Source organism: Aptenodytes patagonicus, chromosome 16 (genome assembly GCF_965638725.1).
Source record: "Aptenodytes patagonicus chromosome 16, bAptPat1.pri.cur, whole genome shotgun sequence".
NCBI lineage: Eukaryota > Metazoa > Chordata > Aves > Sphenisciformes > Spheniscidae > Aptenodytes > Aptenodytes patagonicus.
The window spans coordinates 9006306-9032958 of NC_134964.1; the positions used below are offsets into that span (position 1 = coordinate 9006306).

Genomic DNA, 26653 nt, shown 5'->3' on the forward strand with positions numbered 1-26653 from the left:
GGAACCACTTCGTTACTGGCCGTTTCCAGCGGCTCAGCAGCAGATCAGTGGTGCAGCTGGAGCCGTACCGAAGTGTCCGCTTCACTGGCAGCCCCCAAGCTGCTTCGTGGGCACCTCCAGGTGCAAATTGCTGCTGCTGGCGTGGAGCTCCCTGTGCAGCTCCTTGTGCTTTTTGCGTTGGGGCACTGGCTAAGCAGGTCCGTGTTTTCTCTGTGTAACTTAAAATAATAAATCTGTAGCAGTTTAATGGGAAATGTGAGTGGGTTTGCTGGAGGCAACAACTGGCTGGGTGCCCGTGCTGGTGAGTGGATGCCCTGGAGGGGTGCAGCCACCCAGCGGGACCTCATCCATCCCTGGAGCACCTTCCCCCGAGGGTGGGTGCCGAAGGGGTGGAGACGGGAGGTGGCCATCGCTGCTAGCCTGAGCCTGGCCTTGGGCTTTCTTGTTACCAGTTAGTGCTGGGTCTCTGGGCTGTGATTGTAATGGATTATGTGTCAGGGTTAGCCTGAGCCCTTGGCTAGTTGGCTCTTTGGTCTTTTAATCTGCTTGAATCAAAATCAATAGTGAAAGTAAATAGAGGAGCATGGGAGGAGGAGAGAAGCGAAGGGCTCGTGCTTTGCTCCCCGGAAACCGGGGAGGTGCTGGGATGGGTGCCCTCCTGGGAGGATGGGGTCCCCAGGACAGCCCCGGGGTACCAGCCACCCAGAGAGCTGGGCGGTGAGGTCTGGGTCCAGCTGCACTGCAGTGGCGATCCTCCGGCTTCTTCTCCAAGAAATCCTTCAAGAGTACGTTGTCCTTTTGAGGGTTTTAAGTAGCCTGAAGTTGTCCTTTAAAGGAGAAAAACAAAGCAAAGCAAATGATGCTTTAGATTGAAATTAATTCAGCTGGTATTTTCAATGGACATAAGTAATATCTTACCATCTCTGAGCAAATTCCCTTCTTGTGCTGGAGCGTTCAGCTGTTGCGAGACAGCCAGGCAGGGATATGACTTATGTCTGAGGAGGGGAGGAAAAAAATCAACAACAAATCAGCCATGTTATGAACAGTGTAGCTATATTGTGGAATTGCATTTTAAATGTCAAGGGGATGTTTTGGTGCTGTTCACACTGGTCTGTGGAGATGTGGGTCGAGGCTATGCCTTGGTCTCCTCCCGGCACGGTTGGGGCTGGGCTCTTGTGGCCACTGAGTGAGGGAGGCTCTTGCTGCCCTTGAAACTGGGCTGGTTTTTGGGTGGCAAAGCTGCCTGTAAGCAGTGGAGGTGGGGTGCCACCTCTGCACCCATGGGGTGGCACCAGGGTCCTGCATCCGCTAGGAGGAAAACACAAGGGATGCATTGGACTGGGCACCAGTGTGCAGCTCAGACACCATTTTCCCTACATGTTTCTCTTTCCTCATCTTCTCGGCATGAAGCTGATGCTGAGCAGCATGAGCACACACCCCCCCCCGCCCCCCCGAGCAGGATGGGACCGAGTGACCCAGGGACAGGGAGATGTCATCTGGGTCCAGCAGCTACGCAGGGCAAGGAGGTTTGAATCAGTCCAAGTGACTAAAGGGAACGTGCCCCCAGAATGCAAATTTTTTCATCCAAAGGGTTTCAGCTCCTTTTGAAAACCTCAGCCCAAGTGTCCCAGAGCCACACGCAAACCTGGGTGATGAGGTGACATCCCACACGCCCTTCGTGCTTGTGAAGTGCTGGGTGGAGATGGCTCCCAGCGTGAGCAATGGTGGGGCGGCGTGGGGAGGATGCTCAGGATCCCAAAACACGATGCCTGAGCAAGGAAACTCCTTCCCATCTGCTCCTTCCCCCGTGGCACCACCAGCGCCACTCCACATCATCTCCGCTGGTCCCAGCCCCGCATCGGGCTGCCCGGCAGGGAGTCCCCTGCGCCGTGGCAGTGCTGGAGATGGTCCGTGAAATGCTGCTTTCTCCGCTGCTCTCCACTCCTGCGCCGAGGCATCTGGCATTGAACTTCACCCTCGCATCCAGGGCAGTCTGCACACGCAGCGAAACTCACCCGCACCTCTGTCCTGGCTCCCGTTCCTGGAGGTTTCGGTGGCAGGTAATGGTCCGGGGTGGGACGCCTGCCCAGGGGTGTATTTACTCCGAGAAGGTATTTTAAAGACAAGTGTATCATTAGTGAATTCCCCAGGGTTTTGACCCATCCAAATTTGAGCATATTGGCTGTTGGCTATTCCACTGGTTTCACAGAGAAACTATTTCTTTTTTTCACTAGACATCACCCTTAGGGGATGCTTTCTTTTTTTTCCCCTGATTTCATCCAATTACTTAGCTGTATGCTCTTCTGAAGCGCCATAAATAATTCTCCTCCCTCTGCTGTGTTTACCAGCATGTCTCATGAAATCCAGTAAGATATGATTGATTGCAATCATTATTTCCTAGTGCTGCTATGAAAACCTCTGTCAGGTTCAGTGATTGCCTTTAAAGAGTGACTGCTACTCAGGAAAACTGTCAAAAACCTGTCATACTTTAGCAAACTCCAATTAATCTGTTGAGCAGTTTTACTTGTGTTTTCTTTCCCATCATTGCTGATTATCAAGGGTAATTAGAATATTTCTCCTTTGTAATTAGCAGCTTGCTTGCTTTTTAAAAAAAAAAGTGGCTTGCAGGACTATTTTACTGGGTTTTCATGCTATCGAGTTGGGTTTTGGTTTATCCTGTCTGCCTGCAGTGCTGTTTGCAAGTCTCTCGGGGAATCTTCATCACTGGCTTAAGGGGAGAAGCTGGGGGTTCTGGCCGGGCTCCCCTCCATCCTCCGAATCCCCATTGCTGGCACGTGCTGTCAGGCAGCCGAGCAGCCGTTCGGCGGGTGTCTGGGTCTCCGCTTCAGGTTAACAAATTAATCCTGGCTCTTGCATTTTTAAAAGAGTCGCTTCAGCACTTTTCCTCCTTTCTTTTGGTTTTAATGAGACACACTTTCCAAGAGATGTAATAATCATTGCCAAAAATGTCAAATCGTTCTTGTTATCCTCCTTAAGCTTCTGGAACAACAACAACAACAACAACAAAAAATGCCAAGAACAGAAAAAGAGAGGTGCTGATGAGAAAGGGCTTTGACTTCATCTCCAAGAGCCAGAGGAGGGCTGGGGGGAGATGTGCCCCATGACAGCTCTGCTTTCTGGCAGGGTGCCCAAAAAGATAACCCGGTGAAGGCTGAGATTTTTTTTTTATTACTGTTTTTACTTAAGATTTGGGGTGGTTTTTTTTTTTTTATTTCTTTATTGGAGAGGGAATATCTCCGCTCACTGTTGACAGCAAAGCTCAGAGCTTTGCTGTTGAAAAGCATCCTGGAATCACTCAAAACCAGCTGGGAAATTGGATGGTGGCAGTGACACGAGGGGAAATCTCGGGGGGGGGGGGGCTGGGCTGGCACTGGGGCCTCACCTGCGGGGCCGGGGCTTGTGGCTCCGCTCGCTGCCGGCTTCTCTGGGGTCCAGGGGGAAACAGTTTCATTCCTCAGTGGGAATATCCTTGTCCCTCCTTAGTGATTTGGGAGCAGAGCTGTCTTGTTGGCTGTGCTTCTGTGGTGAGGACTCGGAGCAGGCATCCTCGGCTGGATTGCCTCGGGGTGTGGATGTAGCCCGAGCAGCAGGAAATCTCCATCCCCTGCTCCTGCCTGAGCATGGGGCGATCCCTGGGGAGCTTTGCCTGGGTGGTGGGGACGCGGTGCTGAGCACCCCTGGGTGCTCGGCACGGACATCAGCTCACTGCTGCCTGCTGGAAACGTGAGCCTGATGTAGCCCCGTGCCTCAGTTTCCCTTGTCCCCCTGACAAGGGCAAGATTAGGCTCTCTTCGCAGGGCTGGGGAGGCTCCTGGGACCCATCCCAAACCCGTCAGGAAAGGGCTTTTCCCAGGTCTCTTCTGCGGGGACGAGCTCCGTATGTGTGTCTGAGTTTTAATCGGGGGGCCAGAGCTGTTTTTCTGCCCGGGCTTTGCGAGCAGCCATTTAAATTTCAAATGAGCTGCACCACTAAACAGGCCTTCGTAATTAAATGAATGCAGCCTGGCTACAAATTGGGACGACAGCCCAGCCCTGAGCGGCAAAGGCAGCAGTGGCTCTCGGTCATCTCCATTGCCTTCCCAGACACGATCCTTGCATCTTCCTGGTGAACCAGCATGACCTGACACCCCTCTCCCCCCCCCCCCCCCCCCCAAAAAAAAACCCAAGCTGGGATCCAAATCCTTGGGCCAGGGGTACCACTCCATCCATGGAAACGTGGTGATTGTGGTTTAAGCCCTTCTGGCCAGCTGTAGTGGTTGTATCGGGTCCTTTTCCTGACCTCTGGACTCACCCGCCAGCACAGGAGCATGCAAGAAGGATGCGCAGCCTCCGTGTCACTCAAAAACTGAGTTCAGGATCTAAGTTCTGACCCGCTGGCAGTGCCAGAATGTCGGAGCAGGAGTAAATCCAGAGCAGAAATCCCCGTTCGGGGGCCGGTCAGTCCTGGAAGCTGCCTGGAGCAGTAGGGTGGAGGGTGCTGGGGGCTGTGAGCCTTGAACAGAGCCCAGCCGTGGTAGGGATGTCACTGGAGCAGGCTCAGTCCCGTGGGGAAATAACTAATGTGGATTTTCTGACTTAAGCCCATCTCAGAGCTTTTCTATTTTTCTTGGCCGTGTCTTTGCCCAGTTTGCTCAGCTATGTTTCGGGAGGCCCCTGTACAAACTGAGCTCCAGGGTCCAAGTTTCCACTTTTTTCCCCCCATAGTATCTTTTAATTGTGAGTTTGTTAGCACTTCTGCCCTTTAACGGGACAGGCTGTGACTTGTGTCCCACCCAGGGGCTTGGGAGACCTTCCTGGTGGGATGGGCAAAGGTGGCTCCTGCGTTCCCAGATCCATCCAGGGAGGTCTGGGGCTGCACAGGACCTCGGGTACCCACCGACTCAAGCAGAAGTTGCCGACTTCTTGCCATGAGAGTGCAGGGAGTGTTTGGGGAAGAGCCAGGTTTCAATCTCCGTGAATGTTTTGTTTTTGTTTCTTTTTGGGTTTTTGGTTGGGTTTTTTTTAGGAATTGCTTTTGCTCTCATTTTTTCTTCTGTTAGATAGCATCAGGAAAAATAATGTGTTGCTGATAACCTCAGTCAAGCATGGAAGACAGCCTTTGGCGAGGTCTGGCTGGCCCAGTGTCAGCTTCTCGGAGGGGTTAAGGGTTGGCTTGTGACCCTGCATTCACGTGCCGTGTGTCCGACAGCGACAGGCAGCCACAGTGATGTGATGCTTTCACAGCGTCCGCTGGGGCGAGAGCCCGGCAGGGGGGCGTGCGAATGCTGAAGCCCCCGGTTCTGCTACGGTGCCGATGCAGCCCTCATCCATCAGAGCTGGAGAACCAACTCCCGGCAGCCGTGGTTCCAGCGCCGCAGCATCTAGAGCTGGAGTTAGTGGGTGATTTACTCGGGGAGTGGGGAGGGAGCTGGGGCTGCATCTCTGCAGCAGTGGGAGCCGTCGTGGTGAGCTGGTTCCCACCACGGCCATATGCACCGCTCTCATCTGAATACCAAAACCATCTAGACCTCGCATTCAGGCCGGCCTCTGTGCTGTTTGACGTGTGCAGCGGCTTGAGTCAGCTCCTGCGGCGAGGAGAAGCCCGTGTTGGGGCTGTCCCCAGCACACGGTGCCATTGGGATGCCCCACTCCATCCCACTGCCGGGGCTGAGCTGGGTGCAGGGTGCTGTGCCGGGGTGGGGGACCCAAGGGATGCACCAGCACAGCCACGCTCTGGCTTTGCAAGACCCAGTTTTGCATCTATTTGGAGATGTATGAGATGTCCGTAAGTCCCGATACCCACCCGGGGTGTCTGGCAGCCGCTTGCCTTCCCAGCGCTGCCCACCTGGCTCCTGCTGCTCCCTAAATTAAATAGGCGCTGCCTCTTGAAAAGCACGTGTGAGTGGAACAGCAGAGATAAGCTAAACGGGAGAAGTTCAGGGGATTATGCGCTGATTAAGTTATTACTAACGTGAAATGAGCCGCGCTGAGATGAAACAGGAGCTTTATTTTCTGTTCCCTGGCTTCGGGCTCCGGGCTGCCTGTTACTAGACAGCAGATCAAACTGGGAGCCAGGAGCTCGTGTATCCCCCGGCGCGTTCAACACAGCAGTGGGTCGGTGCTGTGCAACCCCACAGGAAGCAGAGCGTTAAATGGGGCTGGGAATCGGAGGCCTTCCCAGGGGGATAGCTGAGATGCAGCGCTTGAGACGGAGCTATTTCCAGTGCTGGGGCACCCACCCTGTAGCAGATTTGGGTAGAAAAGAAATTCTTCTCTGCAACAGGAAAATCCAGTGCTGCTGGGAGGATATGTTGGGGGAGGACCACCTATTTCCTCAGTTTCCCATGCTTTTCCTTAAGCATCCCCTGTAGGCTGTTGTCAAAGGCAGGATGCTGGGCTAGGTGGGTCTTGGAGAGTGAAAAATAGAAGTGCAAAATGAAAGGCCATTTGGTTTGTGTTTGAGAATAAATTCGGTTTCCCCGTAAGCACTCAGTACAGCCTGGATCGGGTGGACAAGTCAGGAGTTTATGCCCAGAGAGGCGGGCGAGGAGGCTGGATCCAGGGCTGGTGTAACCGCTGGCTATTGGGAGCTGCAGCAGCGCAGCTGGATTTGGGCACAGGCAGGGATTAGCCCGTGCTCAGGCAGGACGATGTGTATGGGGTTGCGGGTCTGTTGGCAAAGCCAGGGAGGGGATATCCAGGGGGGCACTGAGATGGTCCATAAACCACCGAGCCCATCAGCGGGGCTGGGAGTGCAGGACCGTGGGCAGCTTTGGGGCTGAAGCCATGGGGAGGGGCGTTTTCTTGGTCTGACATGGCAGCACCCAGCCCGTGACCGTGTCTCGCTTGCTCTTTGTGTGCCTGCAGTGATGGGCGCGCTGGAGTCCCGAGGGGTGCTGCGGCGAATGAGCGACATGCTGGAGATGCTGATGAAGAAGATGGACATCTTGGCCAGGCTGGAGAATAGCACTGACTTCCACAAAGGGGATGAAGCGCGATTCCCTCTGGACAGGTCAGTCGGCCGCGATGATGCCCCGTGGAGCGGCGTCGGGCTCGGGGGGTTTGCAGGAACAAAAAACCCCAATGCGCTTTGCGGTGCCGGGCTGAGCTGCTGGGTGGGAATGGTGGAGTCCACCAGGGCATGGGGCTTGGGCAGATCTTTTGCAGTCTTGTTGTTTGCCATTTCTGGAAACCTTTTCTTTTGGGATTTCTGAAATTACTGTGAATTTCGGGGTTACTTGTAGCACCTGTCCCAGCTGCTAGTGTTGCAGTGTGGGAGGGTGTCTCTTCACCGCCGTGCTGTGGTAGAGCTGGAGGTGGGACTCGCCAATGGCTGGAGTAGTACCCGGTGCGTGGGCTGTGCTCCCTCTGCCATTAAATCCCCGAGCGAGCTCAGGCCGGTTTCTTTGTGCCCATATTGCTCGGGTAGCTGTGGAAGTGATTGTTGTTTGAAATCCGGGGCTGATATGTTCAGCCTTGGAGTTGAGCAAGGCTTAAAATGAAAGAGGAGGAAACTGTCGGGCCCCGAAACGCTTGCTGCGCAGAGCTGGCGTCCTGGCTCCTCGTGATGCACGCACCGCATCCGTCCTGGCCGGCAGCTTGAGAGATGCCATCAGACCTTCCCATCGTGACATGCAGATTTGCTAAAGAGACATTTCCCTTTGCTTTGAGAGCCTTTAAACATTTATTAATACTAATTTGGCTGTCATGCCAAGGCCTGCAAAAATGGTAACTAAAGCAACCTGAATGTGGAGGGGCGGGGATGAAAAAAACGAGGGGCAGCACTTGGGACAAACTTTGCAATGCAAAAAAAAATGCCAGCGTAGATTTTTGCTCAGGTGGAGTCGCAGGTGACACGTGAGCGGTGGGTGGCAGGGATGTGACGTGCAGCGGGCTCCTCTGGCCTGTGCCGTGCCACCGGAGCCGGCGTGGGAGCTGCGGTGCATCCCGGCGGCTCCTGCCTAGTGTTCCCACCTCGGCCTCCTGTTGTGGCCGTGCTCGACAGTCGGCGGGGGTTCCTGTTCCTCCCTGTTTCCATCTTCATTTCCATTTCTCTCCCTTGCTTTCCTTACGAGCCTCTTTTGTGCCTATAATGGAAAATAGAGTAAGTGAGCCTATAATTAAAGGCTGTGCTGTGCCATACTGCGTGTACACATGAATTAAAGCTGTACAGGCAGCCTCGGAGTGCATGGTCTTGCCTTTTAAGTAACATAATTTCAACTACTGAAAAGTATAATTTACCTTGGTAATGGCAGGGGATTTTGTCGTTACGAGGCTGGCTGGTACCCAAGCGTACAAGGAGGACAACGGTAATCCTGGAGAGGAATGGGCAGGACAATTACAGCCAGCGACTGGAAGGCGCTCGCTCGCATTTGATGATTTTCTTGGCCAATCTTGTGTTAAAAGAACCAGTAATTTCAGGTGATGGTAATTTCTGTACACCAGCGGCCAAGAGAGAAACTTAAAAGCATTTAATGTGAACTGGCAGCAGTCGCTGCAGTTGGGGATCTGGCGTTTCAGATCTGCCATGTGGCTGGTGACTCCAGGGCCATCGCTTGGCAAGACCAGAGAGGATGGGAGCTTATGGACCCAGCACATCAAAACAGCCGTGGGTTTTGTGTATGTGCTGAGATGGGCTTGAGCAGTTGAGATTACAGATGTCTTAATTTTCAGGAACAGAAAATCAGGGACAACTAGTTTATATCACCTTTTGCTCCTTTTAAATTACCCCTTAAGTGCATTCAAGTCCCTTCACTTGATCCTGCATCAAAACTGATCTGTCTCATCTCCTTGATGAGCCTCTGAAGATCAGGTTTTGGTCACGGGGCAGAGCATCTCCAGATGAAGCAACCATTGTGGGGGGGTTTCCTGTGGATGGATTTTTGCTGTGATGGTCTGTAACAAAGCACCGGCAGCATTTGCAAACACTTGTGAAGCATTTCCCGAGCGCTGCCCTCCTTCCCTGCAGCCCCCGGGTTTGGCTGAGGTCTGTGGTCAGAGGAGACATGTTGGAAGTGTTACAGCTGTGCTGGGTCTCAGCAGGTTTAAGCGGCTCTGTCTCTGCTGCCAGGCATGCTCCCTCATCCATAGTGACCTTTCTTGGCTTGTCCTGGTCCCTGCCCTCCTTTTGCGGGGTGCATGAGGCAGCTGGAAGGGTGCAGAGCCAATACACCCCGTCTGCCGCCCTGCTCCAAGCAGAGCCCGGCTCCAGGCTGACCCTGCTGCTCTGATGGATGCTCTCCAGAGCTGCGTGGAGCATCCTGGGGAGAATCTTAGAGCAGCTGGTGCAAAACCTGGGCTGAGACCCCATGGAGCTGGGGAGAGGTGTGCTGAGGTCCCCGTCCCTCGGTGGGTAATCGGCTGCAGCCCCCAGGGACTCCCTGTGCCAAGGGGGAGCAGGTACCACCAACCGCACCAGGACCGAGTGGTGTCTCCTGAACCCAGATCAGCTCCGGGGCTGCGGAGACACCCTGGTGTTGTTCATTATTAGGACCCCCGGACTCCACCAAGGGCTTGTTTCCTCCTTCCCTCCCTGTCTCTGTCTCTTTGATCACCAGTGACTGACTTGAAGCTGTCAGCGAAAGATAATACAATTAAAGGGTGCTAATTTCAAAGGGATTTTATTCTTTAAAGCGTCTCTGGTTAGCACGGTGGCCGCCTTCGTCTCCTTCCCTGCTCAGCAAAGCCGCAAGCATGGGCTTTGCAATTCCACCTGTGCAAAAGCGGATTAATTCTTGTTTTCACAAAGCACTCTCCTGCTTAACGCTGGATCTCCAATGAAATCGGGGGGGCTTGGGTTTGCCAAGCCCAAAGGGAGAGGTGAAGGCTTTGGTGGGCTTTATGGAATAGCCCGTGAGCACTGTCCCCCTCCAGCACTGCTCTGACAGAGGGCAGGGGTGGCTTTCCCATTCGGAAAATACAAGGAGGAATTTAAATATACGGGGTGTGATTAATGACCTGCTTTGGAAAGCCTCTCAGCTGCCAGGGCAGGCAGCTTTACTCAGCTGAAAGTTACTCCAAGATCTTTCATGGCAAACGTCATCTGAAGCTTTTGCTGTTGCTCCGTAGGTGCTGTCTGATTGAATACTCTATAGGTGCCTCTATGTGTAGCCCACCAGCCTCTCGCAATGCTTTAGATAAAGCTCTTGGGAAACACAAATGTCCAACGTCCTCCTTCGAAGAGCTGCCCAGGGGTAAGGGGACACAGGCTGCACCCATGAACCAGCCTGCTGTGCCTGCCCTGGGTGTTGCTGGATCCCTTCTCCGGCTCCCCCCTGCCCGCACCCTGCCCGTGCTGGGAAGGTAAGCGATGGGTTCCCTAACGAGGGCGAGCAGCCTGCCAGTCAGCTGCAGAAAAATCAATACCGCTGTTAGTTGAATGCAACCCTTGTAAATCATCAGAGGAGAAGGAAATTAGAAGTACTTATGGAAGCCTCCTGGAGAGCTATGTACTGGGCAAGGGAAATGTTAGTTCGCAGTGGAAGTGTTGGTCCCCTCACTGGAAAGCGCTTGGGAGGGAGGGAGGGAGGGGGTCTAAAGTGGCTGACCCAAGCTGGCACCGTAACCTGACAGTGCTGGGGCTGGGAGAAGCCCTTCTCCGGGGGCCGGGCTGCTCCCGACCTGCCCATGCCCACGGGGAGGTGGCAGCGGGGAAGACTGGGATCCGCAGCGCTGGCATCCCTGGTCGTCCCTCTTCCCCACATAGTGGTTAGCCTGCAAAGGGTGTTATTTGCTAACGACTGATTAATCTTCAAGCTTAATTACTGCCAAGGCTCAGTTAATTTCCACACACTTTAAGTATTTGTTCTTGTAATCATTACATGACTCCATATTCCCCCAGTAATTAAAAGTCTCACAATATGACACTAAATGGGTGATGTTCCTGCATCCTGCCAGCCTGGCTCTATTAATTCCTGAATTGTCGCCGTTGATAAGCTGGCTTTAGTGAAATCACTGCCAGGCGCCACGGTCCCTTGCTATCCAGGTGAGCCCGGAGCAGTCTCAAACTCCTCCGTGCATCCTCTCCCCATCTCCTTGGCGCGCTGTGGGGCTCAGCGAGGGCATCTGGAGCTGTCTGGAGCGGGCAGAGCCCCGAAGCAGCCTGCAGGGAAGGTAAGACCCGTCCTGCAATCCAGCCCAGCTTTGCTGGGTTGTTGTTTTGCTGAGCAGAGCTCGGCCCTGGGAGCAGCATCAGGGATGTGGCTGGCAGGAGAGCCCAGCAGCCAGCACCGTGGGAGTCTTCCTCCCCGGTGCTCTCCTTCCTCATGGGTCCTGCAAGCTGTTTCATCCCGGCAGAGGTGGCGAGTTGTTTCTTGCCAGCTCCTGAGGGCGTCTCCAGCCCGGTCCTGGATGCTTTTGGTGTTAGCTCGGAGGGGAATGGGCACAGCGCAGGGGGTCGTGAGGACCCCTCACTTCTGGGGTGCCCATCAGGGTCAGGGGAGGAGATGCACAGGGAAATTCATGCCTGGCAGCTAAGATCAATTGCTTTTCCCTCTAAGGCACAGCAGAGAGGTGGCTGTGTACCACTAGCAGGGTGGCCAGGGGAGCAGGATCCATCCGTGTGCCCCCACCTTGCCCGAGGGGCTCTGGGCTTGTTGGGAGAGACCTGCAGCCGGAGGGTGATGGGCATTGCCAATGTGGTGGGGGTGTAGGCGCCCACGTGTGCCCAGGTCACTCACACCCTCCCCTCCTGCTCCCAGGCTTGTACCTCCCCCAGCACCTCCAGCTCAATTTGCTGAACCTAATTCTGCAGTAGGCTTTGCTTTCTGTTTATTTTGTGCCTTTCCAGCCCGAAACATTGATACGCCAGGGGCTGCTTTGTCGCAGGGCTTTGCAAATGAGGCTTCTCGGTGCATTAACACGTGGAGGCAAAGTGCTCTTGCTGGTGGTTTTGTGCCGGGGTTGTTTATGTCTTCTGGAATGGCTTGCACAGGGAAAGACCTTGGCACGCGGTGCCCCGGGGCACGCAGAGCCCAGGGCTTCGGAGCAGCGCTGGGGGGCTGGCAGCGGTGCTGTGGGGTGGGCAGCAGTGTGGCAGCAGCATGCCTTTGCCCAGGCTGTGTGTCTGATTTACCCTATGAGGAAAATCAGATCCCGTTAACCCTCCGTCGGGTGTCCCTGATTTTGGAGCAGCTGGGAGCAAGCAGCCCCCTCCAGAGGGATGGGCTTGGGGGCTTTGCAGCTGGGGGGCAGGGGCACGATGGAGGGGGGCATCTGGGGAGGCTGTAGTGCTGATGGTGGAAACACAGGCTGCCAAAATAACCCTTCCAAAATGAAGTGGAGCGTGCCCATGAAACACCCAGCTGGCAAAGCAAATGCGAGGCTGAGGGCTGTAGAAAAGCACGGGCTCAGGAGAGCATCTCACCCAGGGGATCCCCTGCCCCGGGGATCGTGGTCAAAACTGGGTATTTTTGGTCTAACTTTTGGGCAGGTCCCTCTTAGTCGAGACTGCCGAGGCTGGCAATGTCTCTGCAGCTCACTGAAGGTGCTTTCTCGCAGCCTGCGTCAGGTTACTCAAGCATGTAGGCAAATATATGCCCCAACCAAGTGAAGATTAACATACATCAGAGTGACTGATCCCCTAACCCTCCTGTCCATCACCCTTCATGTTCACATAAATAAAACCCACTGCTGCCCGGGCGTACGGCTCAGCTCAGCGCTGCTCTGGGAGTCAGGAGGAAAGCGAAGGTTTGGGCTTGTGGCTTCGGCTTCGTGTTCTGCTTGGGAGGGAGCTCGGAGCACTTTATAGCATTCATAAAATATTTTAACTAATGATTTTCAACTTTGATGGCAAGTTGTCCCTATGTTGGCAAGATACTGGCTCTGATTAGAAAGTTGGTTTTCTTAGGTTTTTTTCATGAAATTTATTGCCAGCTCGCTAAAATGGCAGCGTCCTTCCCTGGGGGTGTGCAGCTGCGGGCTTTGGGTTAGCTCAGGGTCTGGTCCTCTAAATGCATTTGTGTGAGAAACGTCACCCACAGTAAACGGAAATTAAAATAAATGGAAGTACTTTAGTGAGTCAAATGCTCTGGTATTTCTTACGCAATTTATTACGTAACTTGGAGTTGGAGGAGTTCAGGCGGGGCTCTGCCCATGCATCATCCGATATTTGCTTCAGATGAGTTCCTAAGGAACGTTCCCATCCCGAAACACATCCTCTGGGATATTTGCCCAGGGTGGATTCCCAACAGGCGCAAACATGGCCAGAGCAAACTCAGGTCTTTATTCAGGTGTTCATGGAGGGGAGACCGAGCTGTTTGTCTCAGTCCTGAGGTGTAATGGAAAAGATTGCAGTATACAGAGACACCAGAAATTGCATTGGAAGCAGATGCTGTTCTGTGATTATTTTCTTTTTTTATATATTTTTAAATTTTTATCCACTTGACTGGCTGGAGCTGCCTGTGAAGCATAAAACCACTTATCAGTGGTATGGGCCTTCTCGTACGTGGCTCCGAGGGAGGTTGCAAAGCTGGGTACAGCATCCCTGTCCTTGTTCGACGTCAGGAAAGGCACCGAGGAGCTGAACGACCTGGCAGAGCCCGCGCTGGGGGTAGCAAAGCTGCGAATCCCGTGCCTCAGCCCCAGCACTTTTTTTTTTCCCCTAACGTTGCTAAAAATTTCTGCCAAGCTGATAGCAACCAGGGCTTTAGGCTTTTGCTCTGCTCCCTGGGGGTCTGAGCCTTTCCCATGCGGAGCAGGGCACGGGACCCTCCCCGCACTCCCCAACACGGCACCCCGGGGTCTTGGCTGTTCTCCTGCCTCCCCACCACTGCACGGACCCTGAGCTCAACCAAGCCAAGGTTGTTTATCCCGGCTCAGGCTAATAGCTTCAGCACCGGAGTTAAGAGGATTAAAACCAGGATTACAAGTTGAATAAACACAAAGCCTGCAGCTGAGCCTGATGAGCGGGGCACCCACCCGGCCACCACTGTCTCTCCTGCTACGCCCCCCGTTGGGAGCATCGGTGTCAGGGGACCGTGACCCAAATTTTAGGGAGAGCATCAGCTGCCCGGTAACCCCCTTGTGTCTGTGTTCCTCTCCTTGCTCTCTCCCCTGGCTCCCGGCCTTTGGGGTGCAAGCCACCTCGGCAAGGATGCAGAGATGCGCACAAGGGTGTGGATCCCTGGAAAGAAGTTTTGCCTCCAGCATCGATGAGGTTTACTTGGATTCTCTTACACCAGAGGAGCAAAGCTTGTAATTGCTCCATCTTCTTGGAGATTTAAATCACCTTTTTTAATTATCCAGAACTTGGATGAGGGCTTTTCCCCACATCCTTGGGGACCCCTCGGCTTTCCTCAGCATGTCCTCCACCGGCTGTTGGGTGACTCCGAGCTCGTCCCGCCTGAGTGGATGGGGAGAGGAGCCTGAGCCTGTGGGGTGACCTGCTGGAGATGCCCTAGAGGTTTGTTTCTCCAGGAGCTACCCCAGCTATTTTAACGGGCAGTACCTCGAATGCTGCAGCAGGAGCCAGGAGGACGGGAAAGGCCCTTTTCCCCTTGCCAGGAAGGGTTATCCATCAGTGCTGCCTCCGGGATTTCGGCTCCCTGTCCTGGAGAGCGAGGCTGTCATGGGGCTGGACATCAGGGGTGATTTGTGTCCCCAGAGTGGAGAAGCAGCAAGAGCCAAGCACCAGCCCTGGCTCCTGGGCACCCTTCCCAGCTGCTTTCTGCTCTGCCTTGGGTCTTTGGGGAGGGGAAAAAAAAAAAAAAAATCTCTAAAGAGGCAAACGGCAGCGCAGACATCGTAATGAGCAAGTTGGAATCCTTTGGTAAACTGCTCCGTGCGTATGTTGCATTTGTTGATGTATTATCTTCAAAACATCTGCTTTTCTCCATCTGTATCGGTCTTCCCAAAGTCACTGCTTTCACCAGTTAATAGCAAGAAATATCGGATGAGCAAGCAAATATGTTTAGGGTTTGTATTATGAAGACAACACACGAATAGAAAGAGATTCATTTTTTTATAATGCCACTGTTATAAAAGGCAATAAAAATACAGTGCCTTGTAAAGGGATAAACAGGCTGAATCCGAGCTGCTGCTGCGGGGTTGGGGACAAGAAACAAAGTAAAGGGAACCAAATTAATGCATGAAAAAGTAAAGGAAGACTCAAACCTCCAGCTATATTATATGGCAAATGATCTGCCGGTGGGGAAAGATACATCTTAATAGCAGTTTTTGAAATGAGATTAATACTGTATGCAGTGCATTATAAGGCATAGTGTGATCTGAATCTTAATCAACATGGGGAAATATAAATCTGAAAATAATAAAGATGAAATCAATATTGATGGTTAGAAGTAAAAGTACTGTATTTGCTGTAGTAAACGGTTTTAAGGTCCCAGGGAAAAATTTGTTCTAGAAAACCCATAGTAATTTACTACAGTTTCAATAGCTGGCACAGCCCCAGCGCATTTTGGTGGCATTTATATTGTCACTATAGAAAAATTTAAAAAGCCACAAGGAAAAAAGAAAAAAAAAAAGAAAGAAGAAAAAAAAAAAAGCCCGTCGCTGCTCCCTGTGCAGTGGTAGCGCTGGAAGCAAGCTCTTCTTTCCGCTGGGCCGGCAGAAGCGGTGCTGGCATCCCAGCTAGGATGGAGGCACGCGGTGGGATATTTCCCTTCTGCTTAGCTGTCACTGAGCAGAATAAGCCACTTACCTTGTCCTTCCCAGTGTCTCCAGTTACTAAGAATAAGGCATCAAATTCTGACGAGCTACAGAAAACCTTTTTGCATTTAAGGTTTTGCTTTAAATGTCTTATTTTCTTGTCCTCTGCCCAGGTGACAAATCACTGTAATGATAGGTGATGGAACTTCTGCTTAACCTTCTTGTCATCTCTTTAATACGTTCAATGAATTTTGCTGCTCAGGTGATAGCCCTGTTGCCCAGCAGATAAAAACACCGAGGTGGCTGACTCAGTGCTGCCAGCGTTAGTGCTAACACTGAGGCCCATCAGTGCTCCTGATGTTTGGGGCTCTTCACCCCAAGCATAAAATCCCTCGCTCGAAGTCGTGGGGATTTGGAGTAAACTGGTTTGACAAATAAGGGTGATGAGTGTGCAAGTGGTGGGAGATTTGAGCCTGGTTGCTTGTTTTGGAGGGATGTTTTCTGTAATTTTTCCATCTTCTTAATGTATGCCAAGAACCATGGCGGACACTGAACCGTGTGTCGCTTTTCAGTAATGCTCTGTGTTTCGGGGAAAGCCTCACAGAGCCCATGCGACACGGCTGTCTTGTTTGCGAGAACTGAAAGTGCTGTCTGAGCGTGATCAAACATACATTTTACATCGAAGGACTCCATGTTGAAATCTTTGTATTTGGGGACCAGTTGTAGCTTACAAGAGCTGGGCAAGCTGGCATAGGTGCCGGGCCAGATCCATCACCCGGTGGAAACCGCTGCTGTGGCCAGAGCTCTGGCGGGGCTTAGGCTGGCTGCGAAGCTGAGCCTGGAAGAAAGCCGTTTATTTAGGATGACGATCCTGATTTTTGTTTGCACGTGTTTGTGGGTGCCCAGTGTTTAACGCCCAGTACCCTCCTGAGGTCTGGAGGTCATCAGAGAGGAGATGGGGACGGAGGTTGCTGTTGACTTTTGAGATTTGCCTAATTACCTGGGTGTTTGGGAGCGGGTTCGGACCCAAGTGAGAATTGGGATAGCTTCTGGGAGGAGGCAGAAGTTGGATTATGGGCTAATCCAGGTGCTCTGAAGCATGGCGGGGATTGAGTGCACCCTCAGTAAGTTTGCAGATGACACCAAGTTGGGCGGGAGCGTTGATCTGCTCGAGGGTAGGAAGGCTCTGCAGAGGGACCTGGACAGGCTGGATCGATGGGCCCAGGCCAACTGTATGAGGTTCAACAAGGCCAAGTGCCGGGTCCTGCACTTCGGCCACAACAACCCCATGCAGCGCTACAGGCTTGGGGAAGAGGGGCTGGAAAGCTGCCTGTCGGAAAAGGACCTGGGGGTGCTGGTCGACAGCTGGCTGAACATGAGCCGGCAGTGTGCCCAGGTGGCCAAGAAGGCCAATGGCATCCTGGCCTGTATCAGAAATAGTGTGGCCAGCAGGAGTAGGGAAGTGATCGTGCCCCTGTACTCGGCACTGGTGAGGCCGCACCTCGAATACTGTGTTCATTTTTGGGCCCCTCACTACAAGAAGGACATTGAGGTGCTGGAGCGTGTCCAGAGAAGGGCAACGAGGCTGGTGAGGGGTCTGGAGAACAAGTCTGATGAGGAGCGGCTGAGGGAACTGGGGTTGTTTAGCCTGGAGAAAAGGAGGCTGAGGGGAGACCTCATCGCTCTCTACAACTACCTGAAAGGAGGTTGTAGCGAGGTGGGGGTCGGTCTCTTCTCCCAAGTAACAAGTGACAGGACGAGAGGAAACGGCCTCAAGTTGTGCCAGGGGAGGTTTAGATTGGACGTGAGGAAAAATGTCTTTACTGAAAGAGTGGTGAAACATTGGAACAGGCTGCCCAGGGAAGTGGTGGAGTCCCCATCCCTGGAGGTATTTAAAAGACGAGTAGATGAGGCACTTAGGGACATGGTTTAGTGGACATGGTGGTGTTGGGTCGACGGTTGGACTCGATGATCTTAGAGGTCTTTTCCAACCTCAATGATTCTATGATTCTATGGGAGCAGGGCTGCCGTGGCTGTGCTCATCCTCTCTCCTTTCTCCAGTGGTGGAGAAACCTGAGGAGCACCTCCACCAAGCTGATGTCCCTCTCCTGTTGTTGGAGCAGGAGGTTGGGCTCGCTGGTTCTAAATTCACTGCATCCTTGGGACGTTTGCTCCTAAACTGCCCATCCCAGCTTTTCCCTGTTTACTGAGTGCATGTGCATCACCTGCGTGGTCTGATGGCTGCTTGCCGGAGGAAAAAGGGTTGCAGAAACCCGGGGAGTTGAGAGCTTTCAGGGCTGGCTGAGCTGTGCAGCCCTCAGGCCGGGAGCATTTTATCTCCTCGGAGCCACGCTCCCAAGCAGAGCTCATCACAGGTAATTTTTGTGCCTGTATGTTACCAGAGCCTCATGAGCAACCTCCCTGTTGCAGCGGTTACAGCAGCTGGCAGGAGACCTGGGGTTTATTCTCTGCAGAAGGTTGAAAGTTACTTGGGGGCAATGGTGTCCTCTGCGTTTAATTATTATTTCTTAAAAGCCTAAGATATGTGGCTCCCTGTGGAGGTATGCAGGTTGAGTATTGATGGTCATAAACCACGCCAGAAGGAAAAACGTGGGCTGCTTACTGCTAGCGAATGGACTTTAAATCAACAACCGAAGCAGTATCGGTTCATAAAACCAGGATTTTTTTAGCCTTGAGGACAGAGGTACTTTAAATCCCAGCCTTTGGGTTCACTGATCTGCCGGAGAACAAACATAAAACTTCACCGAGAAGGACCTGACATCAGCACATATTTTTTGTGCCAAGAGTATTCAAGGTAGCCCCTTTGGTTTTGCTCACTGCTTATGACACTTCCTTGTATTATAATGATCTCTGTGGCAGCAGGAGGGAAAACTTATGACCCAAGATGCTGCAGGAGGGGAAATTATTTACTGCGATAACAGCGCTCGTCGAGATGTGGTTGTTGTTTGCGGTGGAAATGGCAGGCGAGGCGTTGGATGTGGAGAGCTTGCTCCTTGTCAAGCCTGGCAGGACACCACTGCTGATGGATTGAGTTCTCTTGCCCTTTTTTATATTACACCGGGTTTTAATTGACACCCGGCCTCTTTACAGTGCTCTGTCGCTCCGTCTACACAGTGTGTTATGTAGATGAGTTTAACGGTGCTGTTTACCCAGGATGGTATTGATTGCGAGGTTTAATTCGCTAGACGGCGTACGCAGCTATTCAAACCGGTGGAATCTGATCTCAAGCCTTGGTGGGAAGGTGCCTGCAGGCTTTGCTGGGGCTGCGACAGCCAGCTCAGCCCTGGCTCCTGCCGCGCTGCCGATGCTCACCCCGGCACCCTGCCGCTGCTCCTCGCCAGGACGCCTGGAAATCCGCTCTGGTGGACGGGCTGGCTCAGGCCATCCATGTGTCTTGCGTGTTTTGCATCTGGCTGCAGTCTGCTCCAGGCCCACAAGCTTCCTCAACCCGCTTCTGGTTTTGCCTTCCTTTCTCTGTATTTTTTTGGGTTTTTTTCTCCCTTTTTTCCCCAGCACGGCTTCCTACACGCACTGCGAGGCCAATAATCACAGCAGAGGATTTTCAAACATAGCACATCTGAAAAAAGGAAAACTTTTTTTTTTCCAGCCTATTTAATATTTCCCCATGTAAAATGTACAGATGTATCCGTGTTTATCAGCACACTGCGAAAAATGGCAGAATGCTGATTTACATAGGTTTTTAATTAAACCTCTTGGAAGGCAATGAGCTCTTTGCCTGGTACACGCTGGACCAGGCGTTCCCATGTTGCAGTCTGGAGCTAAATTCAACCTGCTGGCAGCTTCCAAGGATGGCAAGTTTGCTGTAAGCACCCCTGGGTACCACCACTGGGAGACATCAAGTTTTCAGGGTCTATTTGGTTTTTTTTCCCAGGTTCCAGCCAGCAGCCGGGTTGATGGAGAGGATCCAAGCTATAGCTCAAAATGTCTCGGACATCGCAATAAAAGTAGATCAGATTCTCCGGAACAGCCTCCTGAACGGGAAAGGTGAGTGTCCCCAGGGGTCCCCACGCCCCAAACCTCCTACGTGTTATGCAGTTGCAATAGGGAGATCCAGCTAAGCCTAGCGTGAAAAGTTTCGTAAAAACGCAGGGGAACGGATGCTGATCTGAGGTTACCCAGCTCACTCCTGTCTGCAGGACTAAGTAGGGCACCTGAAGCTCTTTGGCAGCCCTCCTAGGGCTGTTTGTGTCTAACCCTGTGCGGACGCAGCACGTGGTCTGACTGTCTTTGAGGGAGAGGAGGTCCTGAGTGTGGTCTGAGCCTTCTCGGAGGTTTCCAGGGCTCTCACCTTGCTATTACAGCCAGGAAAAGGAGGCCGCATAGGGATCCACCCTCCGGGGCCTCTGACAGCAGTAATCTTCTAAAAGCCTTGCTTCACTTGGCCCAGGAGGACTCAAGAGCTGGGGAGATCAATCTGCAGAGGAGCAACACCTGGGAAACTCATACCTGCAAGGGGGAGGAATGGTGACAAATCTGAATTGCTGTCAGAAATAAATGCCGCAGAATTAAAGATGAGGAGCAGTGCCAGCACGAACACCTGGACAGAAAAATGTGGTGGTTTGGATCCAAAGCCCAGAGGCTGGGATCCAGCACCAGGAGAGACGTTCCCATCCCAACCCGGCAGTGCTGCAAGGGCAGCTGGGCTCTCCAGATGTTTCTCCACACGGCTGCATGTTTCCCAAGGTTTGGGCTGGCATCATCAGGTAGAAGATGCTTCCGTTGCCTCTTCCACCTCATGCTTTTTCGGTTATAGGCAAAGGAGGGCTTATAGGAGGGGTCTTGTCTTTTATTAATCCAACCACAGAGGAAGAAAAGATCCTATTACTGTTTTTAGCTACTTCTGTGCCTTATTCTGGGGCTGGCCCTGGGGGATGAGTCTTCTCTCGACAGCTCAGCAGGACAATTTTTATTGCAGGTTTACAGTGTAAAGGGTGTCAAGTGCTTCCTTAGATACTGCAGGCTGCTTACGGATGATTAACAGGAGCGTGGATAGGTGGGACCTGGGGTCTGGACCAGGCTGTGAGAGCAGCTGGGAGGTGCTATAAGGAGACCTGCTGGGATTTAGGAAAGGGGAACGTGCTCTCAGTGTTGAAGCAGGGCTGGGGGGGGGTTCCTCTGTTTCCTTCCTGACCTTGGGGAAGATGCTTCACATCTTGGTGTCCTGCTCCATCACGTGGGATGGGGCTGTCTGCCGGCCCAGCTGCGGTGCCGATGAACATGCTCAGGGGCTGGCAGCCCCATCCCATCCCATCCCCTCCAAGTGTTTCTGGCTGCTCTGCCAGCATGTCCCGGCTCTCCCCATGCCCAAATTGTCTTTCTGCAGTGGTGGAAGGCAGGAGGGACCAGTGCGAGGTGCCCAGGGATCCCAAGTACCCTGACTGCGCTGGGAAAGTGGAGGTGAGTCGGGATTCCCTGTCTGGGAGAGGGTCTCGATCTGGGCTGGAAGCTGCTGGGAAGGGCACAAAGCAATGACCCTGGGGGTTAAACTGGGAAGGGGAGCGGGGAGGGGGATGCTTTCTAGAATAAAACTATTTGCTTTAAAATGGGAAAGGTACAGCCTGTTGCAGAAGCAGGAGCAAAGCCAAAGATGTGGAAAGCAAAGCACAGCTGTGCTACGAGGAGAAAACACAAGGGAGGTGTCCGACCTCCTCTGGGAGCCTTTGCTATATGAATGTAACTGTTTTCCCCCGATAATAAGGCACATACCTTCAGTTTTAGTCGTACGAAACACTGAAGCACAGTACCCAGAGGTGTGCAGGCAGCAGCAGAGTCAGCTCTGTGAGGCCACCTCTGCCTGCAGCCCTCCCTGCCTGTAGTTTCTGTGTTTAATGACAGAAGCGTGGTGAGGAGAAAGCACTGTCACATCGCCTTTAAATATCTGGAGTGTGAGCTAGCGTCTGGGGAATAATCTCAGAAGAGCATCTCGTTAAGGTGGCCAGGACCTCCATCTCAAATAGGATGTCCTGCCTGACCCAACCTGCTCATTACACCTGAATGCAGCCTGGCATTTGGCCCGGAGCATGATTGCTTTGTCAGAGAGCATATTTACATGAACTAATTAAAAGCATCTCCCTCTTCCCTCCCCTTCCCAGCCTCCTGCTTCAAGCTCAGGCTTCTGCAGGGCCGAGTCTCCCTGAAAAGATGTTGAAGGGTATATTAAAATGATACCGGGGGGTTGTATTTTCCTCTTCCCTTGGTGCTAGGCATCTTTTCCTTCCACGATTTGAGTAAATTCGGAATGTAATTTAATTGTGGAAGGCTGTAATTCGATCTCCTGTCCGGGTGATTGCTGCGTTTTACATATTGGGCGCAGCGACCTGTCTCCCGAGTAGATTTGTTTTTGTAGTTGAATTAGGAAGAGGCTGGCAAGAGCCGTTGCGGGGGATGATAAATCGCTGCTCCAGTCGCTGGTTATTCTCCTTCGTGTGAAATCATCCTCTTGGACTGCCGGTGGATCTGTCTCCTTGTCCCGCTGCACCTGGGGCGATGAAATCAGCAGCTCAGCTTGCTCCCCAGCAAAGCTAACCGAGAAGAAAACCCTGTGGTGTATCATTTCCTAGGGATTAATGGCTGTGCCCCCGGGGAAGGCACGTGTTGGTGCTGGAACCAGTGCTAGAAACCCAGGGAGCTCCCAGCAAACCTTCCTGGCTCTTCCTCTGCCCCGTGTGCCCTGGAGGCACTGGGTAGGCAAAGATTGGCACTGGTGCTGGGTGCGCACTGGTTTGCAGCCCTTTATCCACCCTCAGCTAGAGAAAGATGATGGAGAATGAGGTTGCCCATAGCAGGGGCAGCTTGCAGGGTGGCTGTGTCCCCTCCCGGCCGGAGGACGAGCCCCATGTGTTTCTTTGCCCCCTCGCAGTGGATGAGGGCCAGGTGGACTTCCGACCCCTGCTATGCGTTTTTTGGCGTGGACGGCACCGAGTGCTCATTCCTCATCTACCTCAGCGAAGTCGAGTGGTTCTGCCCTCCCCTGCCGTGGCGAAACCGGACGGTGGCTTTGCCTTCCCCCCCGCCGCTGCCCCAAGTGCAGGTAAGGTGGGGGCAGCCTGTGTCCTGCCGGTCCTGGGGGGCTTGGCGGGAGATAATGGCCTCAAGGCTGCTGGAAATAAATATTCCCAGAGCCAGGGGCATCAGCAGGGCCACGATGCCGCCCGTGGGTTTTCACAGAATCATAGAATGGTTTGGGTTGGAAGTGACCTTTAAAGCTCATCTTCTCCAACCCCCTGCCGTGGGCAGGGACATCTTCAACTAGACCAGGTTGCTCAGAGCCCCGTCCAACCTGACCTGGAATGTTTCCAGGGATGGGGCATCCACCACCTCTCTGGGCAACCTATGCCAGTGCTTCACCACCCTCAGCGTAAAAAATTTCTTCCTTGTATCTAGTCTGAATCTCCCCTCTTTTAGTACAAAACCATTGCCCCTTGTCCTGTCGCAACAGGCCCTGCTAAAAAGTCTGTCCCCATCTTTCTTCTCAGCCCCCTTTAAGTACTGGTAGGCTGCAATAAGGTCTCCCCAGAGCCTTCTCTTCTCCAGGCTGAACAATCCCAACTGTCTCAGCCTGTCCTCATAGGAGAGCTGTTCCATCCCTCTGATAATTTTCGTGGCCCTCCTCTGGACCCGCTCCAACAGGTCCGTGTCTTTCCTCTGCTGAGGAATCCAGGATGTCACGAGATGCTCTGGGTGCAACAGGGCCCCTGGGATTTGGTGCATTAAGTGGAGGAGCTCTGGTGTCAGGTCTGGTGGCACCAGGGGAAGCTATCCATCCAGGAAGGACCCACGGCACCTCAGCCATGATGGGCAAACCTCCACCAGCCCCCGTGGCAACCCAGGGGCTCCTCTCGTGGCTGCTTTTTCTACACTCAAAACGCAGAGCGTGCTCCTTTCCTAGGCAGCTTTCCGGGGTGACCTGACTCGCCTCCTGGAGCTGGTCGGCACGGGCAAGGAGTCCCTCAGCTTCATGAAGAAGAGGATCCGGCACTTGGCCCAGCAGTGGCTGCGGGCGGCTCGGCGCCTCGAGCAGAAGCTGAAGGGCCGGCAAAGGGACCAGAAACACGTATGAGCAAACTGCACGGGGCGGGGGGGGGTGGGTCGTGGTGCGGGGATGGAAAGCTGAGCTCTTGGGGACACGGGAAGCGGGTATGGCTGGGATGTGAGTGGGCTGGGAGGAAAATTCATTTATGGAAGCACATGGGTCTGTAGGGTTGGGTCCATGTCCCGTGGACGCGACTCTGCACGTGTTCAGGACATCGCAAGACCGGTGTTGCTGAACGATGGGGTGAATTTTGGAGGCAGGTTCTGGTGGGTGGGAGATGATGTCCAGCTGGCAGACTGCTGTCGGCAGCAGGCAGGGAGGTTGGCACGTCTCCTCCACGGAGGTGCCGAGGTTGCTGGCCCTCCCGTTCATGTTTTTGCGGTGCCTGCCCTTCGGTCCCTGTGTGCCGGGAGATCCAGCTCTGGTCCGTGGGACGGACCGTGATGTACATCGGGAACATGGGCCTGGTCCCAAGATACAGAGCGCCAGTCGATGGGAGCTGGTAGCCTCTGACTATTGGGTCTTTGCTAATTGGACATAGATCACTTATCTTTACACCCGAATGATTTCCCCGAGCAATTACAGCCTGCAAAAGGAGCTGGAGGGATCGGTGACCATAAGTCATTTTGGGCTGGAAAACCCAAATTGTCCCTTTCCCCCAGCACCACCTCTCCCAGCACTGACCCCTCTCCTTGTCTCTCCAGATCTTGATCCATATTGGCTTCCTGACAGAGGAGTCAGGGGATGTTTTCAGTCCGCGGGTGCTGAAGGGGGGCCCACTGGGCGAGATGGTGCAGTGGGCTGACATCCTGGCTGCCCTCTTCCTCCTGGGACACAGCCTGAGGGTCACGGTCTCCCTGAAGGAGCTGCAGAGGTGGGTGCTGCGGTGCTGTGGGTGCGCGGTCCCCCCCGAGAGGGTCTGCCCCCCGCATGTGTGTGGGTTGCATCGAGGTTTTGCGTGAAAGCACGAGGTCTGCAAGGGCTCGGGGGTGGCTTTTCCCCACCTGCATCTCGGGCAGCGCTGGTCCTGCGCTGGTGCAAGTGTTGGGTGGCTGCAAACCACCAGTGTCATGGCTGGGATCGATCCCATCCCTTCTGCATCCCAGGAAAGTGAGGAGGACTGGTCCAAACTAAGGCTTTGCAGTAGGGCTTTGCATGGGGCTGATGTGGAGATGTCTGGGGCAGGGCTCTGCCCTGTGGTCCCGGTGCTGGATCTGAGCAGCATTAATCCCTTGCTGTCAGCACACAGCATCACCTGTGTCCCCTGACGCCTGCCTAGGGCTGGGTATGGGAAAGGTTCCCTTTTAACCCCCCTGTTCCCCAGGGATGCTCTCTGCAGGGCTGGTGGCCGTGTGGCTGTAGGACGCAGGTGTCCTGCAGGTCGCTGGCTCTTCCCACCGTGCACGGCTGCACCCAACTCCTGTGGCTTCGCCAGCGTTGTTTGAGCAGTGACTGTGCTCTCTTCCTTCCTTCCTTCCTTCCTTCTTTCCCTCCCTCCCTTCCTGCTCCACCGTGAGGCAGGCAGCTGGGGCGGCTGCCAAAAATAACCTGCATCCATTGCAGGGGGGTGGCAGCCACCAAGGAGTCCCTCCTCGGGAGGTGCTCGTGGTGGCTTCAAGACCTGCGGGGGAATTTGCCGCTGCTGGGGCACTTCCCGCAGAGGAATGAGCTCTTTCTGCGGTGGGATACGGGGCGATGCAGGGTGAGAGTGTGCAAACAGCTACGCCGGGCCACCCTACAAGTGTCTCTAGACAGCACCTGTCTCCAAGAGGGACCAATATTAGATGGAAAAAAGTAAGAGGGAGGAGATAACTGTGTGCCACGTTCCTCTCTGCTGATGCAGTTCTGTTGTTACCAGGCTGACGCTGCTGCCTCCTGTAACTTTGCAACGTTTCCTCGCCTCCTGTGAGACATCTCGAGTGGAGGGCAAGTGCCAGGGAAAATGCAAATTAGGATGGGTTATAAATCAAGAAAAGCCTGAAGCTGCCTTCGGGACTGGGCAGATTTTGGGCGATGCTAAGCCAGCATCGGCTGCATAATGAGTCATGCTGAAAAGGGAGTGAAAAAACCCAACAGTCCTGAGAAAAAAAACAACCAAAAAACCCAACCCTTGCCCCTGTGGCATTCAGAGTTAATGAACAGAATTAGCTCCTGACTAATTAACTCAAAAAAATAATCCTGGTCCTAATACAAAAGGCAGCAGCTTCTCAAAGAGGTGGGCGTGCATCATGGCGATCTCTGTGTGGCATGCTCAGCAAAATTGACGTGCTAAATAATATCTGTGTACTTAAGGTTGAGAGAAGTTAATGGCTGGGAGGGTTGTGGTGGTGTTGTGTGGTTCTTGTTTGTGTTTTTTAATGAAGAGCCTCACGGTGGTCGTTTAACGAGGGGAAGGAGCTGGCTGAGTCTTACGGGGGGTTTGCAGCATCCGTTTCCCTCTGCGAGTGACTCTGGAGAGAGCTGCGTGGCTGCCTCTGTAGTATTTTGCCTTTCTCAGAAGCGCAGGAGCTTTGACATCGGTTGGCAGTGGTGCGACCTCCTCTGCTGACATGGATTTGGACGTGTCCCCTGGGATGCCTGGGAACGGCAGCTCCGTCTCTTCCCCTTCGCGGCTGCGATGGGGAGCGAGCGAGCCAGGCTGGGGCTGCACATCTTGCACTTCTCTCTGTCCCAGTGACAGAAACCGTCCCCACCTCCCCGAGTGCGTGTCCTATGCTTGGCTTCGATGACATTTTAAATGCTGGACACCCACGTCATGGTCCACCTCCACGTCACTGGGGCGAGCGGAGGCAGGACCTGGGGCTGTAGCCGGGTCTCCTCTGTCCCTTTGGAGACTGAGCCCAGTGTTTGCTGGGACCCTCCTGCAGCCCATCAAGAGGTGGGTTAACACGGGTGTCGGAGGGGGAGCAGAGGTCCCCCCTGAGGGGAGGATCGAGTGGTGCCAGCAGTCCTGCTCCGTGCTTGCAGACCTGTCAG

General features: G+C 53.6%; 1 protein-coding gene across 1 annotated transcript in view; it reads left to right on the forward strand.

Annotated features, from left to right (window-relative positions):
• Positions 1-26653, forward strand: part of MGAT5B (alpha-1,6-mannosylglycoprotein 6-beta-N-acetylglucosaminyltransferase B) — a 71874-nt gene that overhangs the window by 19512 nt on the left and 25709 nt on the right. Inside the window, exons 3-8 of the mRNA XM_076353827.1 lie at positions 6868-7012; positions 19517-19629; positions 20969-21042; positions 22505-22675; positions 23534-23698; positions 24382-24551. Coding sequence (XP_076209942.1) covers positions 6868-7012; positions 19517-19629; positions 20969-21042; positions 22505-22675; positions 23534-23698; positions 24382-24551 — 838 coding nt within the window. The remainder of the gene's footprint in view (positions 1-6867; positions 7013-19516; positions 19630-20968; positions 21043-22504; positions 22676-23533; positions 23699-24381; positions 24552-26653) is intronic.